Source organism: Pipistrellus kuhlii, unplaced genomic scaffold (genome assembly GCF_014108245.1).
Source record: "Pipistrellus kuhlii isolate mPipKuh1 unplaced genomic scaffold, mPipKuh1.p scaffold_m20_p_6, whole genome shotgun sequence".
NCBI lineage: Eukaryota > Metazoa > Chordata > Mammalia > Chiroptera > Vespertilionidae > Pipistrellus > Pipistrellus kuhlii.
In genome coordinates, this window is record NW_023425562.1 from 28,087,051 (window position 1) to 28,104,364 (window position 17,314).

Consider the following 17,314-nt stretch of genomic DNA (forward strand, 5'->3'; position numbering starts at 1 on the left):
TCTGCAACCTTTTGGTGTAAGAGACAATACTCCAACCAACTGAGCCACCCAGCCATGATGACATCCCAATTTTATTGTTACTCGTGTGTGTGTGTGTAAAGTTCTATACCATTTTATCTTATTTTTTGCTAATACTCACCAGGGGGTATTTTTAGATTGATTTTTAGAGAGAGTAAAAGGGAGAGGGAGAGACAGAGAAAAACATCAGTGTGAGAGAGACACATCGATTAGTTGCATCCTGCATGCACCCCAGCCAAGGCCAGGAAACCTGTAACCAAGGTACGTGCTCTTGACCAGAATCTAACCTGAGACCTTTTAGTCTGCAGGCCAACACTCTATCCACTGAGCCAAACTGGCAGGGCAAGTTCTACACCATTTTATCACCTGTGTAGGTTCACATGTCCACTACCTCAGAGAAGATACTGAACAGTTCCAATATGATAAGGAGAACTTGTGTTGCCTTTAATATCCATGCCCACTCTCCTCCCTTTCCAGCCTACACAGCCCCTAACCATCCCCTCTGGCAACCTTGTTTGTCCTCTATTTCTAAAATGTTTTTATTTCAAAGTATTACACAACTGGAATCACACACTATGAAACCTGTGGAATTGGCTTTGTTCACTTGGCATAATTCCCCTTGAGGTTTACCCAAGTTGCACATACTATTAGTTTGTTTCTCTTTATTGCTCGGTAATATTCCATGGCATGGATACACCGCAGTCTGTTTAAGCCATTCACCTTTTGAAGGACATCAGGGCTGATTCTAGTTTGGGACAATTACAAATAAAGCTTCTATGAATATTCATGTGCAGGTTTGTATAAATCGAAGTTTTCATTTCTGTGGGATAAATGCCCAACAGTGCAACTGCTGGGACAAATGGTAATTGCATATTTAGGGTTTTTTAATTGCTGGGTGAAGGGGATTTCTAGGGGGGAAGGAGGGGACAACTGTAATACTTTCAACAACAAAGATAAATTTAAAAGAACCGCTGCACTATTTTCTAAAGTGGCAGGACCATTTTACATTCACATCAACAATGTGTGAGTGATCCAGTTTTTTACTTCCTCACATTTGTGGATGGTTGCTAATACAACTCCATTGTAATCAAAGAACATACTTGGTATGATTTTAAATTATTTAAAATTCATTGAAGTTTATGGTGCAGCTTAAAATTCGGTCTACCCTGGAGAATGTTCCCTGTGAGCTTGAGGCTAATAAGTTTTTAACACTGATTTTTATACTTCCTATTCTCCCTTTCAGAGAGCAAGAGACAGAGACAGAGAGACAAAGAAAGCAGTCTAAGGTGGAGGGCCTTTTGCAGACAACTATAGCCATGGATGCTTACCCACGGGGACATGTTGTGAGAAATGTATTAGGCGATTATGTCATTGTTTGAACATCACAGAGAGCATTTACACAAGTCTCGATGGTACAGCCTACAACACACCTAGGATATATGGGATATTTTATTGCTCCTAAGTATAAGCCAGTACAGCATGTTACTGGACAAAACAGCATGAGATTAAATCAAGCACAAGAGAAAATGATACAAAACTGGAAGTAACTGTACATGAGCATGATGTTTCTTTGTAGGATGACAGAAATGTTCTAAAATTGGATGTCATAATGACTGCATAACTCTATAAATATGCTAACATTGATTGACCTGTATACTTCAAACAGGTACATTTTATGGTTTATAAGTTATCTTAATAAAAATATTAACACTTAAATGTTTACATTTACTAGCATCAAACTAGTTTTTCTTGTTTACTTAACCAAATGTTTGAAGGAGAATTACAAAGGGAATCATTTCTTTCTGCATGATTCAATAACAGGTAGTTCTAAAATAACTTTGAGTATAACAAAAGATACATATTCCACACTTTAAACTACAACTACAGGGTCTTAGAAGCCACATTCAGACCTCACTGAGACCAAACTGGAATAGAAAGGGCATCATGTTACCCAGAGAACTAGGACTCCTGTGACAGTGGCCCATATCGTCTCCACTGCATGTAGTAGCTGGGATGTGGTCTTGAATTGTCTCCCGTTGGGCATGGAGGGGCTGTGAGTGAATCTGGTTAGACGTGAGATGCATGAATTTTGCATTATGAAAACTGTACATGTAGGAATTGGCTAGCACAAAGCAGAATGCTTGCTGAGGAGAACCCTATACAGTGCATCAAAGCTGAATTTTACCCTCGGAAACAGTGTCTTTAGGTGCCAGTAGCCAAGCCAACATGTCACATACATGTTTTGTCTGCCAGGCTGTACTTTACTAGAAACTGCCCCTCTTCCAAACTGATCACCCTCCCATTCCTGAAGTTATGGTGGGAAAAATAATTTTGTATTACCTAAGTCCCGTCCCTTGACCACAAATGCCTTACCATGATGGGAAAATCCTTCCATAGGAATGACTATAAACAAAGAGTGCCAGAGACTAAAAGTGGAATAAGTGGCAGCTGTTTTACCATGTAGTACTGGTACCTTCCAATAAATCCCCCCTTTTTTTTCACCTGAAATTAATTTCAATTGGGTTTTGGTTCCCTGTAACCAAATAATTCCATTCAACTTTAAAACATTTTCTGTGTAGATTCTGGTCTGTCAGCTATCCCACAATACACAAGGCTTAGTTCACTTAAAGTTACACTATGGTATGGCTTAATACAGTTCAATGGTGTCACATGATAGCGCCTTCTCTCAGCAAAGGCTATCTCTACCCACCCGGACCACCCCCTCCTAAGGACAAAAGTTATACTGGGAACACTAGACAAGTAAACTGCTGTAGAATTACAGTAAAGAAGGTAGGGATCTGAACTAAGTCTGGGGCGTTTGTCCAGCCCCCAGAAAAAACAAATGATTAATTGGTGTTGATGGCTGTTATTATAACCCAACCCAATGCAATGTGATATAAAGCTTTTTGAAATCCCAAAGAAACAGAGCAATTTGTTGAAAGCCATGTTAAGAGCTTTTGTAAGATCTTTTTTCACTGTTATTTAACTTTGGTTTAATCATATTTGGATTAGCAAAACTTGGAGCATGACGCCATTGTCTTTATGAAAATCAACTACTGGAATTGCTGAGAATTAAATTAACCAGAGGAGCCGAAACCGGTTTGGCTCAGTGGTAGAGCGTCGGTCTGTGGACTGAAAGGTCCCGGGTTCGATTCCGGTCAAGGGCATGTACGTTGGCTGTGGGCACATCCCCGGTAGGGGATGTGCAGGAGGCAGCTGGTCGATGTTTCTCTCTCATCGACGTTTCTGGCTCGCTCTCTCTCTCTCTCTCTCTCTCTCTTCTTCTCTGTAAAAAATCAATAAAATATATTTTAAAAATAAATTAACCAGAGGAATGGAGACAACCCAAATTCTCTATTTTTCTTTCATAAAATTTTTATTGAGTAAAAATAAGTAGCTTATCAGGCTAGATAAAATTATCATCAAATCTCTAGCCCATGTGGACTGTGTGTCTACAAATATCTCTCCATGTATAAAAATTAAACAATCCAGTGGTTTTGGGACAAGCCAAAATGTTCATATATGATGGGTCATGTTCAGATCTTAGAACAAAACAGTGATATTACAGACTTTACTATTGTACATCCGTCACTTGTGTGTAGAAATAAAACAAACAGGGATGTGTGGAAAACGTTAAGAATCTCTCACTGGCTGATGTGGCTCAGTTCGTTAGAACATCGTCCCATACACCAAAAGGTCATGGGTTCAATTTCTAATTTCTAATCAGGTTTCAGGTTCAGGTTCCAGTGGGGGTGCTTATAAGAGGCAACTGATCAATGTTTCTCTCTTACATTAATGTTTCTCTCCCTCTCCCCTCCTCTCTCTTTAAAATCAATAAAATCATATCCTCAGGTGAGAATTAAAAAATATATATATAACTCTCCTTACCATATGCAAGTTACTAAAATGATGATTGTAAGTAACAATGACAATAATAATGAAAGGTAACAATAAAAGTAATAAAACCATGTAGCCCAAAACATTTAGTACCAGGGATGTAACTATGATGTATGTAGGAGGTTTTATATTAATATTCATTACTGTGTGGTCCATTAAATTTGCATTTCCCTCCTATTTTCCCTTAATTCTACTATTAATATCACCTTGACCATCACAAGTGAATGACTATTGATTGAATTATTACTCTGAGGATAATACAGGCATGATAGCTTTTTACACATAGACATTCAGGGATGGAGAATATTAACTACACACAAAAAATTTTAAATGCATCTTACCTAATATCTGAGAGATCACATTTGTTCCCAGCGATAGCCATGACAATGTTTTCTGGACCATGTTCTTTCAGTTCTTTCACCCATTTCTTCAAGGTATGGAATGAGTCCTAAATCCAAATGATAAATCAAGCATTGGAAAGACCCATCAACATACTAGAGTTATGTGTTCCTAACATAACACTATGCACATAATCCTGTGTAATTCTATACACAGTATTTCAACCAAGTAGAAATACAAACCCAACACAATTTAATGGAGAAAAATATTTTCAGGAGGCTCATGTAGATCAATAAACTACTCCTATCTTGATACACATTCTAATATTAGCTAAATTATACTTAAATAGCCTATAAAAGGTTTCCTTTTCTAAAACTAGAACTTGATAAAGTTAAGCGATATAATCTTAACCAATGTCACCCCAGTAAATTTAATAAAAATATTTCTGTAGCCGGGACCGGTTTGGCTCAATGGATAGAGCGTCGGCTTGGGGACTGAAGGGTCCCGGGTTCGATTTCAGTCAAGGGCATGTACCTTGGTTGCGGGCATATCCCCAGTAGGGGATGTGCAAGAGGCAGCTGATCAATGACTCTCTCTCATCGATGTTTCTAACTCTCTATCTCTCTCCCTTCCTCTCTGTACAAAATCAATAAAATATATTTTAAAAATAAATAAATAAATAAACAATAAAATATATATATATAAAAAAAAAAGTATAGCTTTGACTTAGCATGAAAAAGGACTAAGTCATAGGACTAAGACAATGTTCATGCTTACCTCAGGAAAGAAAAAGAAATCTCTCTCTCTCTCTCTCTCTCTCTCTCTCTCTCTCTCTCTCTCTCTGTCACACACACACACACACACACACACACACACACACACACAAATTTTAGTCTGTTTTCCTTTCTGTCCTTTACTCACAACTGTCCTCCAGGAAACAAGCCAAGGCAGACACCATGTTTAGGTAAAAGTGGTCAGGAGCTCCTGGAGGGTACCGGTAACTGTGATGACTCATTAAACTAGCAGTCCTGTGCACTGAGTCAACGCTCCAGGAGTGAGGGGAAAAAATGTCAACAAACCACTGCAGTCAGTTGTTGATATCCTGGATCCTCAATGTGAATACTGAAAGCATACTTATATGTACACAAACACACTCTCCTTGGCATTTTATGTAGTGTCATTGAGACATTAACAAAAGGTAAATCTTTTATAATTATAAAGCATGCAGAACTTAAAAAATAATTTTCCTTTTCCTAAAAAGCTCACATTCTGGACAACAGTACTAGCAGACATAACCCTGCCTCTACAGGCAAACAGTCAATTTTAAAAATGAATGTTGCCCTAGCAGGTTTGGCTCAGTGGATAGAGCGTCAGCCTGCAGATTGAAGGGTCCCAGGTTTGATTCCGGCCAAGGGCACATGCCCAGGTTGCAAGCGCAATCCCAGGTAGAGGGCATACAGGAGAAGCCAATCGATGATTCTCTCTTATCACTGATGTTTCTATCCCTCTCTCTCTTCCTCTCCTAACTAACTAACTAACTATAATAACTAACTTAAATAAATAAACAAATCCTATATAATAAAAGCCTAAAATGCTAAGTGTTTGGTCCTCCAATTGGCCTTTCAACCAATCAAAGCATAAGATGCTAATGATATGCTAAGACTGCTCACTATGACATGCACTGACCACCAGGGGCCATGCAGTAGACCAATCACTATGATGTGCACTGACCATCGGGGGCAGACACTCTGACTGGTAGGTTAGTTTGTTGCTGGGATCAGGACTGAGAGAGATGGGCCAGACATAATCTGGACACAAAGGCTGGCCAACCTCCTGCATCCCTCCCTAGCCCCGATCATGCAACAGTAGGGTCCCTTGGCCTGTGCCCTCTTGCAATCTGGGACCCCTCAGGGGATGTCAGAGAGCCAATTTTGGCCCAACAGTAGAATGACCAGTTGTTATGATGTGCACTGATCACCAGGGGGCAGACACTCAATGCAGGAGTGGTGGTCAGTGTACTCCCACCAGGGGAGTGCCGCACGCTCAGCCAGAAGCCAGGCTCACGGCTAGGGAGCACAGGGGGGTTGCAGGAGCCTCTCCCACCTCTGCAGCAGCACTAAGGATGTCTGACTAACAGCATAAGCCCACTCCCCTAAGTCAGACATCCCCTGAAGGCTCACGGACTGTGAGTGGATGAAGGCCCGGCTGAGAGACCCTCCCTCAGGGCACAAATTTCGTGCAGCAGGCCTCTAGTAAATAAATAAGTAACAATGTTCACTGTTGTTTATTTAAGTTAGCAGATAAACCTGGAATCTGCTGAAACCTGTTTGGCTCAGTGGATAGAGCGTCAGCCTGTGAATTAGAGGGTCCCGGGTTCGATTCTGGTCAAGGGCATGTGCTTTGGTTGTGGGCACATCCCCAGTGGGGGGTATACAGGAGGCAGCTGATAGATGAATCTCTTTCATCGATGTTTCTAACTCTCTATCCCTCTCTCTTCCTCTCTGTAAAAAATCAATAAAATATATATTTTTAAAAACAAACAAACAAAAAAACCTGGAATCTTCCTTACATACAGGTGAAATAAACTCAGTATCTAGTGTTCATTATCTCTGACAACCACATTATGAAATCTCATTCCAGGCTACTGTCAAGATTTAAGCAGTGAAATCTCTTCTTTGGTCTTTCTAAGAGAATCACCATAAATGACATCTAAATTCTAAGGGTGACATGCTTACCTGTTTGGTAATATCATACACTATGACAGCTGCAGCGGATCCACGATAGTACATGGGAGCCAAGGAATGGAACTGTTTAGGAATAATAAATAGTTTTAGGCCAAAGTGAACACATTTTATGCAACCCCAGATTAAATATAAAACTTTACCCTACAGCATCCCTAGAAGATCCCTGAATCCCCCCTAGAATTTTCCCAAGGTTCATATCAGATATAAATTTTTCTCCTCGACTGCACATATACATTTTTGGTTTACAGACCATGAAATTCACTCTTGGGCAAAGGCCAAAAATAAATTTCCTTTTAAATGTTAATATCCTATGAATTGTCTTTTCTCTGCTGCTCATCACTTATTTAATATGGCTGACCCAAGGCAATCTTATTAGAATTACACAGCAGTAAGTAAAAGATGCTTATCAAGAAGAGGAAGAGAGGAGACTGCACGGATCACAAGATTTGCAATGAGCCATTAATGAGGAACATTGCAGCAAGGGCACCCTCGGGTCTGGGTGGCTGCATCCCTCCACCACACGACAAATGGTGAGAGCGATGAGCTCCATTCCAGAATGGGAACAAAGCAAGTCTCGCTGGCCACTGGAATCATTTATCCCTAAGCAGGATACATATAGATTTTATGTACATTTGAAGAATGTATTGTTGAATATATTTGACTATATTGTGGAGGGGTTGTGAAAGTCAATAAGAAAAAGATAATTCAGCTCAACAAAAAAATGGACGAAGGTGATAGATAGATGATGATAGATAGATAGATAGGTCAAAGAGGAAGAGATATAAATTGCCAAAGAATATTTTAAACCATGTCCAATTATACTAAAATAAAAGTAATCATGAGGCATTTATACGCTTATTAAATATTCAAAAGATTTATCATATCTAGTCAGTGTGGAATTGGTAAAAGAGGCACTAAACTACATGGAAATGCATTTTAAAACTTTCTTATAAAAAGATGCTAAATATCATTGAATATCAGGGAAATGCAATTCAAAACCACGATGAGATATCACCTCACATCTATTAGGTTGGCTATTATCAAAACAAACAAACAAAAACCCCAAACGCTAACAAATGTTAGTGAGGATGTGGAGAAAAGGGAACCCTTGTAAATTGTTGGTGGGAATGTAAATCGGTACAGCCATTATGGAAAACAGTATGGAGGTTCCTCAAAGAATTACAAATAGGACTACCATAGGATCCCTTTGGGGTATATACATAGCCTAGATAAATGAAATCAGTGCCTCAAAAAGTTATCTGCACTCCCATCTTCATTGCAGTATTAATCACAATGGACAAGACATGGAAACAACCTAACTGTTCATCAACCAATGAATGGATAAGAAAATGTATATGTATGTGTGTGTATACATATATTTATATGTATACTAGGAGCCCAGCGTGCAATTTGAAATCGCGTGGCGCCATCCACCCTCAAGTCACTGGTCCAGCCCTGCCTCCCTCCCCAGGCCCCACGGCAGCCGTGGCCACTGCAGGTCCAGCCCTCCCTCCCTCTCCAGCCTCTCTGCGGCTGCTGCTGATCAGGACCTCGTGCAGTGAAGCTCCTGCCGCCCCACCCCCAATGCTGCGCACTTCCTCCTGTCCTGTTGACCCATTACAGCATCCCGGTTAATTAGCATATTTCTCTATTTTATAGATATGTATATAGATATAATGGAATATTATCCAGCCTTATAAAAGGAGTGCCTGCCATTTTCAACAATATGGATGAGCCTGGAGTACATCATGTTAAATGAAATAAGCTAGACACCAAAAGAAAAACACTGCATGATTTCACATACATATGGAATCTAAAAAAAAGTCAAATATATAGAAGCAGAAAGTAGCGGTTTTTAGGGAGGATGGAAGATGTTGGTCAAAAGGGACAAGTTTGTAGTTACGTTAGATGAATAAGTTATAGAGATATAATGTTCAGCACGATGACTATCCTATATAATCCTATATAATAAAAGGCTAATATGCAGAATGACCAGTCACTATGATGCGCATTGACCACCAGGGGGCAGACGCTCAATGCAGGAGCTGCCTCCTGATGGTCAGTGTGCTCCCATTGGAGGAGCACCACACAGCCAGAAGCCAGGCTCATGGTTGGCAAGTACAGCAGCGAGTACAGTGAGAGCCTCTCACACCTCCGCAGCAGTGCTAAGGGTGTCCAACTGCGGACTTAGGCCCGCTCTCCACGGGGAGCAGGCCAAAGCCATCAGTCAGACATCCCCCGAGGGCTCCCAGACTGCGGGAGGATGCAGACTGGGCTGAGGTTCCCTCCCCCGACCCCTTCCCCCAAGCTGTTGTAATGGGTCAACAGGACAGGAGAAAGTTGCGGGTGCAGGAAGTTGCACATTTCATGCACCTGGCCTCTAGTAGTTAATAATAGTATGTTAAATCTGGAAATTTACCAAGAAGCTAGATTTCAGATGTTTTCACAACTAAGAAAAGGTAAGAAGATATGCTAATTACACTGGCAATAGTAATCACTTTACTATGTATGATATACATACATCAAATCATCATGTTGTATACCTGAAATATATATGAATTTTTTTTTTAAAGAAACACCTTCTTTCAAAGCCACTGTCAGTAATATATAGCAAAAATTTAAATATGCAAACTGGTTAAACCAGTATTTCCATTTGGTAGGAACATATACTAGAGTGATCTTCATACACACAAAGATACCATCTTGGTTGCACATGGGAACAAATATTATGAAATCAACCTAGATTAATCACAGAGAATGTACTAATGGTATATGTATGTAAGGGAATATTCCACAACAATTAAAATGATGAGGAGGATTTTTATTTCTGGGAAAAGGTATCTCTGACATACTGTTAAGTAAAAAAAACAGATTCAAAGCAGCATATGCAGCATAATATAATTTAAGTAAAATGTGTGTAGGTTTCTATGTGTACAGGTATAAAATCCTTCTCAAAATGTTAACAGTGGGATTTCTAGTGATTGTACATTTTCCTTACAAGAGTTTGAATAGTATACATTTTTACAATGATTTTTAAATAAAATGGTTTTTAACTTGTTTAAAAGTAGCCACTTTTATTGGGGAGTAGGAGAGGGCACAGGGAGGGAAGGAAGCTAGAACAGATCCTGAAGCTTTTCCAGCAATCAACAAAAGCATCAATCATTCATTTTTATTTTTCCCCCTAATACTTATCCTGGAATATGTACTTGCCAAACTGAAATGATCCAAATTTGGAAATCTGAAGCACATCAGTCAGTCCTTCAGGTTTCCCTTTCATGGTTCCCCCATTATTGCTAGTGCAGCCCTCACAGAGTGGACAGAAGCAGGCAACTCTTGCCCAACTCCATGCCTTCATGCGCGTCGCCACCTTAACAAGAAGCTGGTGCCTCTGTGGTATCGGGTTGGATGGAGCTCAGGATGAACTCAGGAGTTCCCAGCTAAAGGGCCTGGGCCACTTGCCAGGACTCACCAGAGGACAGCAAGCCATTTCCACGGGTGCCTTTCCATAGCTACTGACTGCCCAATACCGTGTTTGTTATCATTTTAGTCCATCCTTTGGCAATTCACTCCACACGTAGAAAACAAAATAAAATATCTGCCCAGATGAAGAAAAATACCACAATGTATTTCTGAAACAGTCCTGCTTTGCTAAGGGTAAGGGAATGCATATAAAAGTGTCCTTGTAGCATGATTATATAAAATCTTCATCTTCAAAATAGCCTCCATATAAGACTGGTCCATTTAAACACATCAAATAGGAGAAGCGGTACATAACGTATATCTCAAAAATCAAGATACACGTGGACTCAAGCACAAAGAGGGACACACTGTGGCTATCTCCTAAGACAGAGTTCATTTTCAGCTGTAGGACCACGAACTGAATCCAAAATGGCCACTGGTGTGCTGGCCTCATGAATTATTGAACAGGTCTTCGTATATAATGCATTGCTTGTGTTTTCCTTCCTCCAAATGGAATCATTCTGAAATAAATCTGTTGGTGAAGCCACTTATACGACTTTATTGCCGGGGACTTGGGAATTTTAATGACTTCAAGTTCGCATCTCGGTTCTAAAACCCGATAATGCATTGACCAAAGGATAATACTTGTGGTGGACAATAGGATAAATCACTTCCAGCCTACAATGTACATACTTTTCCTCCTACAAATATAAAACAAAAGCACCACAATCAGCATATTCAATATGACATAAGCACTCCCATAAAAGATTTTTTTTCTGGGAACAAAGTTCACAATCAGGAGAAGTTGATAAAATAGTTTTAAACCTCACCTTGAAATTTATTTGAAAATTAGCAAAACAGATGCCAATTCAAAATCCTTTCTTCCCTAACTATCAGAGTATATGTAATACCAAATTAAAGTTTTTAGAGAACTCTTAGAAGAAACACAGGAAATTGTGAAAAGCCAATTTGTCTTCTCAAAAGAAATGGCTGTTTGTGTCCTTAGTATGTGTGAATACTTGTAGGTCTTTTTTTTTTTCTTCATGTTTTTATTTATTTTAGAGAGAAAAAATGGAGGAAGGGAGGGAGAGAGAAGCATGGATATGAGAAACATCTATTGGTTGCCTCTCACACAGGATAATGTTCAACCAATAGAGCCACACCAGCCAGGGCAAATGCTTGTTTTTTCATTGCTGACTGTCTACAGCAGGGGTGGAGAATGTCCTGAGAAATCAGTTGGTCTGGCTCTGCCAAGGCATTATGGGTGAGTTAATGAAATGTTCAAATATAGCAGGCTAGTTTTTAAGTTGATATTTTGTATGGCCCAGGAATGATGTTATAAACATCCAAATGGCCCTTGGCAGGAAAAAGGTTCTCTGTCCCTGGTCCACAGGATAAGAGAGAAGAGAATGGCCTTCGAGCTCCTTAGGTGCTCAGCTTTGACAGATGGATGCCAATAACCCTGTCCCCACTTTCATCATCTGGTAGAAGCAACTGGCCAATGTATTTTGAGAGCATTGAAAACGTTCAGACGCTTTGATTCAACAATTCCACTTCTGAAGAGAATAACCAGAGATGATCACAAAGTAACCAGAATTCATTGTAGAATGATCAATAATGGGCTGAAAAATTGGAACCACCCTTAATGCCTAACCATTGGGGACTGAAATAGTAAATTTGGCTTAACAATATAATGGACTATTGGGCAGCAATTAAACTCAGGTCTCTGAAAAACATGAAATGGCACAGGAGGAAAGATGGTCTCGTTTGGCGTTTTCCAAAGGTCTTCTGCAGAACCCTGTATTCTGAGATGCTTTCCGGGGGGGAAACAGTTTTTTTAGCCAAATAAGTTTGAGAAACACTACATATAACAATGTTCCCCAGAGACTTACAAGATATTATTAGTACCTTAGACTGAAAAATGTCTATAGTAAAAAAACCACTTGATTTTACAGAGGCCTTATCTGCAACACAAACCTCCCTTTTTATCTCACACTATCGTGTGTGTGTGTGTGTGTGTGTGTGTGTGTGTGTGTACTCGGCACTCATTATTCCAAGAAATCTCCTAATCCCTCAGACCACCTAATCTGCTTCAGGCAAAATTCCTTAAACGCAGGTTTGTGGCATCAGAAATTCCACAGCAGCAAAACTCGGCATGTCAAGAATGAGCAGTGGTGGAAAATACACGAAGTTTCCAAACAAGGACAGGCTCCAGCTGGGTTTGGTCTTCCCAGATGAGGATTATCCAGGCCCCGTGTCTCAGACATCATGTCCAGGAACTTGCAGGGATAGGTTCTATATTATGATTATCGGAGAACGCTCTGTCCCTGGGGTGTGGCTTCAAAGCATCCTGAGAGCCAGTGCTGATCTATCTCAGGAGCCAGTGCACAATCAGAAAGGTTAGCCCTCCCACAGAACACTGGGCCATGCACAGTCAAGGGCAGAAGCCAAAACATCCTGAGGGTCATTGGGATTCAAACAAGGAGGGAAGCGGTAGAGGAAAATTCCTGACATTCCCGACATTCACAGCTGGCAAAAGTTGAATAGAAAAACCATTGCTGAATGTTCTCTCTGTGCCATTCAGAAGAACGCCCCTGACTTTCACACAGACCCTCTCTCTCCACAGAAGAGCAGAGGGTCTGTTTCATATGCTTACTCAGATGTCCTAAAGCCCAACAGTATATAAAGTTGAACAGAAAAGGGGCTGGGAGACTACAGCACGCTGAACTATTAACAGTGTTTATTTCTGAATAATTCCATACAGGCAGACCACCATTTATCTTAATATTTCTAATTTTAAAAAAAAATTTTAACAGGACACGGTACTTTTGCAATGAGAAGGGGCCTTCCTCCTTTCTTTTTACTTTTGCCCTTTAAGGTGCCAATTATCAAATAGCTTCCTCAGCATCCAGGAATCGAAGGAATGAAGCTAAGAACTAGGATGGGGTGGGGCGTAGAGGTGACCTGACATGCGTTTGATTCCATGGACCAGGTGCTGTGCAAATTTTTTGTAGGAGAAAATGACCCAGCATCAATCCAAACACTTTTCCATTAAGAAGGTGTTGTGGGGTACGGCATGGGTTAGTTTCTTTTAAAAGACAAGATGAACTGGCATAGTTTGATGCCTAGAATAATGTATAAAACAGAATCAAGGTTGTGAAATGCTATTGAAATTAATTTTTCCTGCCCATGAATAACCAACGGCAGGCAAATGGAATATCCTAAATGGAATATCCCCAGAACTAGGGCCCACCCCACCCACAGCCACCGTTTTACACCACTGGGGGAAATTCCATTCAGATTGGTCATGTCTCTCCTCCTCTTTTCTCTGCTCAGGTTGGTTTAGTCTCTCATACTTAGCCCTTCTGTTCCATGTAAATGTCCAACTTTGAGATAAGTCTCCCTGCAGAATGGGACAACAGGCAAACAACACCAGGACCACGCCCAAACAGGCAAACATGACCAGGAAACATGCCCGAACAGGACAGATCCACTCCTCCCTCCTTTCCCCAGCCCATGCCGTCTTGCCTTGACTGCAATCCAGAAGTTTCCATCAGAGCATTTAGATATTGCAGTGGCCTCCACGCTGGCTACACAATAGTCAGAAGGACCCTGGTGTGTTTTTTTTAATATAATATGTTTTATTGATTTTTTACAGAGAGGAGGGGAGATGGATAGAGTTAGAAACATCGATGAGAAACATCAATCAGAAACATCGATCAGCTGCCTCCTACATATTCCCTACAAAGTATGAGCCCAAAACCAAGGTATATGCCCTTGACTGGAATCGAACCTGGGACCCTTGAGTCCACAGGCCAACGTACTATCCACTGAGCCAAACCGGTTAGGGCAGGACCCTGTTCTTAACAGCTGATTTTATTTACCTCAAGTATGTCAAACTCACGGCCCATGGGCTGCATGTGGCCCACAAGGAGTATTTTTGTAGCCCAGACAATATAATGGTATGTAAGAAACATTTTAATAAAAATTTTGTAACTTAATTTTTACACTATCCTGTTATACAGTTATTAATAACAAACTATAACGTTCCCTAATGACTGATGACTATAATCGTGTTGCATTCATTTCCCTTACAAGCCTTACGCACAGATGCACCATTTCTCTCCACTAATACTAGCAGTGAATATTTTAGCAGCGAATTGCCATGTCATTAGTCTTGGACTGACTTGTCGGTATGTGCAACAGGAAATTTTTTGCTTTTGGAGAACAAGAAAAATAGCTTTATTTGCATTGCACTTATTAATCTGTGCAGTTATTCAGTGTCTGGCAAGTTAATGTTCAAGAAAAAATATTAATTTTTATTAAAATGTTCTATTATTTTTGTTAACATTTATTTCATCCCTTAAAATTCAGCATGTTTCTATCAAAATAAACCTATCTTTCTATGAAAATTGAAGCTTTTGTTCTTTTGTGGCCTACATAAACTTAAACCTTGTTTATTTGGCCCGTGTTAGCCTTTGAGATTAACATGTTTGATTTGCATAAACCAGTGGTCAACAAACTGCGACTCTGTTAACTACTAAGTTTGCCGACCACTGACATAGACCATTAAATCTACTTTCAACATTTTATTATAGAAATTTTCAAACATATACACAAGAAGAGAGCATAATATGATGTACGTCCATTTTCTCATCCCCTAGGCTCAAGATCATCCCTACACCTCATCCCTGGCATGTTCCTACCCTCTCCTCACTTCCCACCCACTCTACCACTGAAATCTTCTGAAGCAGACACTTAACATCCTATCATGCTAATTGTAAAGCAGAGTAATTTCTTCAAATAAAAGCCAAATTGTGTCATTTTCCTGTTCATACTTATTAAAAATAAAATCCAAACTGTGTACTATGGTGTCTAAGGCCCTAGACACTAGCCCCCTCTCCTGTTTACCTCCAGCCTCTGGCCTCTTCTCTGCTCCGACACAAGCCTCAATGCCTTCCCGTGTACCTTCCCCCAATCTGGACCCTGCTCCCCTCAACATCCACAAGGCTCACTCCCTCGTTTCATCACACCTTTTCTCAACTGCCACTTCCTCTGAGAACCCATCCCTGACCCCCTATCGAGGCCACAGCAGGGACTCATATATAATGACTAAACACATGATCAATCAATAACCCTGTCAAGGCAGGTAGACGGTAGGGCTGTTCTCATTTTATAGATGAGGAAATAGGCTCAGAATGGTTAAGTAAATTGCCCACAGACACCCAGCTCCTCTATGTTAGAACTAGAGCTTGAACAGAGGAATGCTAACAACAAATCCCATGCTTTGTCCACCCCTCAGTTGCTTCTCTGAAACAAAACATTGCTTAAGATGATGAAATTAAGATTTAGCTTATGCCGAATTTACTCATTTATGTGACAAGTATCTACTGACCATTTGATACATGACAGGGGGAGATTGTCCTAGATGGTTTAGGTGGGCCCACTGTCAACCCAATGGCCCTTACTGGTGGAAAAGGGTGGCAAGAAAGTCAGAGAGATTTGAAGATGCTGTGCTGCTGATTTTGAAGATAGAGGAAGGGGCCACTAACCAAGGAAAACAGGCAGTCTCTCCGAAAGAGGCAAGGAAACTGATTCTTCCCGGAGCCTCCAGAAAGGAACACAGCCTTGACTGTAGTTTATTTTGGCCATAAGACTCATCTTGGACTTCAGCCCTTCAGAACTGTGAGAGAAGGAATATACTAAATGTGTGGTCATCTGTTACAGCAGCCACAGGAAACAAACAGAAAAGGGGAAGAAGGTAAGATCCCTGGCCTCAAAAAGTGAATGCTTTCTTGGAGTGAAGGATGCAGTCAGACTGCCTTCAAAAGGGCTGCTCTGGATACAAGTGTCTCCGAAGAGCAATGCCTGTGCTCTGAGGGCGCGCCAGCTGTCCCTGCTTAGATGTGTCCTTGAGCACCTCAGGAGCATGTCCTTTTGGTAATTACATGAAGTCCAGGTGCCTAATTTCCTTGTCAAGAATGAGATTCATAGGCCTCATAGTGCCCTTTGCCTGCATTTTAACCAGATTCGGGAAATTAACTGTATAAAAGAAAAAATAGGGAGAGGAGGGGACAAGAGAAAACACAACCAGGTAAAGTACTTCTGAGATGCTTAATAAATGCAACCTTACCTCAACCCCCCCACCCCACCCCCGATGCTTATCTCCAGCTTGGATGTTGTAATCTTTGCCACGGGTCCTCTGAGAGTCAGCAGAACGGAAATTGGCATTAACCCAAAGGCACAGACAGTGTCTCACAATTGGAAGCTACGTAGGGCATCCCAGACTAAAATACACACCAGTAAAACATGGTGGCGAGCTTGTGAAGAATCTAAGTCACCTTCCCTCCTACAGCCTGCCTGTCCCTGAGGAAGGCAAAGGGGGAGGGAACGAGGAAAACAAAGGCGTCTGTGCAGAAGGGGAAGTGGGCTGGGTCTACTATCAGGCAGGAGAAGCTCATCCTTGCTTTCTAAGATCAACTCCGGGTTGAGATTCTCCTCCCCACTGTTCCTGTCTCACACTTTCCATTCCCTTTCCTTCACTCCCAGCTTTCCCATATCACCGGGAAATATTTTTATTGTTTTCCAAAGGACTTACTAAATTTATCCTAACATGTGGACACGTCCTTCCTCCTTCTCTCCTGTCAGTGGCGTCCTGACACCCAAAGGGCAGTTCTGCGCTTAGTTCCTAATATCCGAAATGGCATCAACACCCCAAACAGCAGGGCTCTGGGGATATATGCCAGCAAAGTGGCTCCGGCTCTGCCCACACAGCTGCTAGCAGACGCCCGTCCTCAAATATCACTGCCATGCTTTCCTTCTGCAGCTGTTGTCACCCATTTTAAACTATAGCTGAA

At 41.0% G+C, this 17,314-nt stretch overlaps 1 protein-coding gene across 2 annotated transcripts in view; it reads right to left on the minus strand.

The window, feature by feature from the left end:
- Positions 1-17,314, minus strand: part of RAB31 (RAB31, member RAS oncogene family) — a 108,987-nt gene that overhangs the window by 31,782 nt on the left and 59,891 nt on the right. For both annotated transcript variants that reach the window (XM_036418220.2, XM_045574931.1), the window contains exons 4-5: positions 6,990-7,061; positions 4,257-4,363 (exon numbers count right to left, since the gene is read on the minus strand). In XM_036418220.2, coding sequence (XP_036274113.1) covers positions 4,257-4,363; positions 6,990-7,061 — 179 coding nt within the window. The remainder of the gene's footprint in view (positions 1-4,256; positions 4,364-6,989; positions 7,062-17,314) is intronic.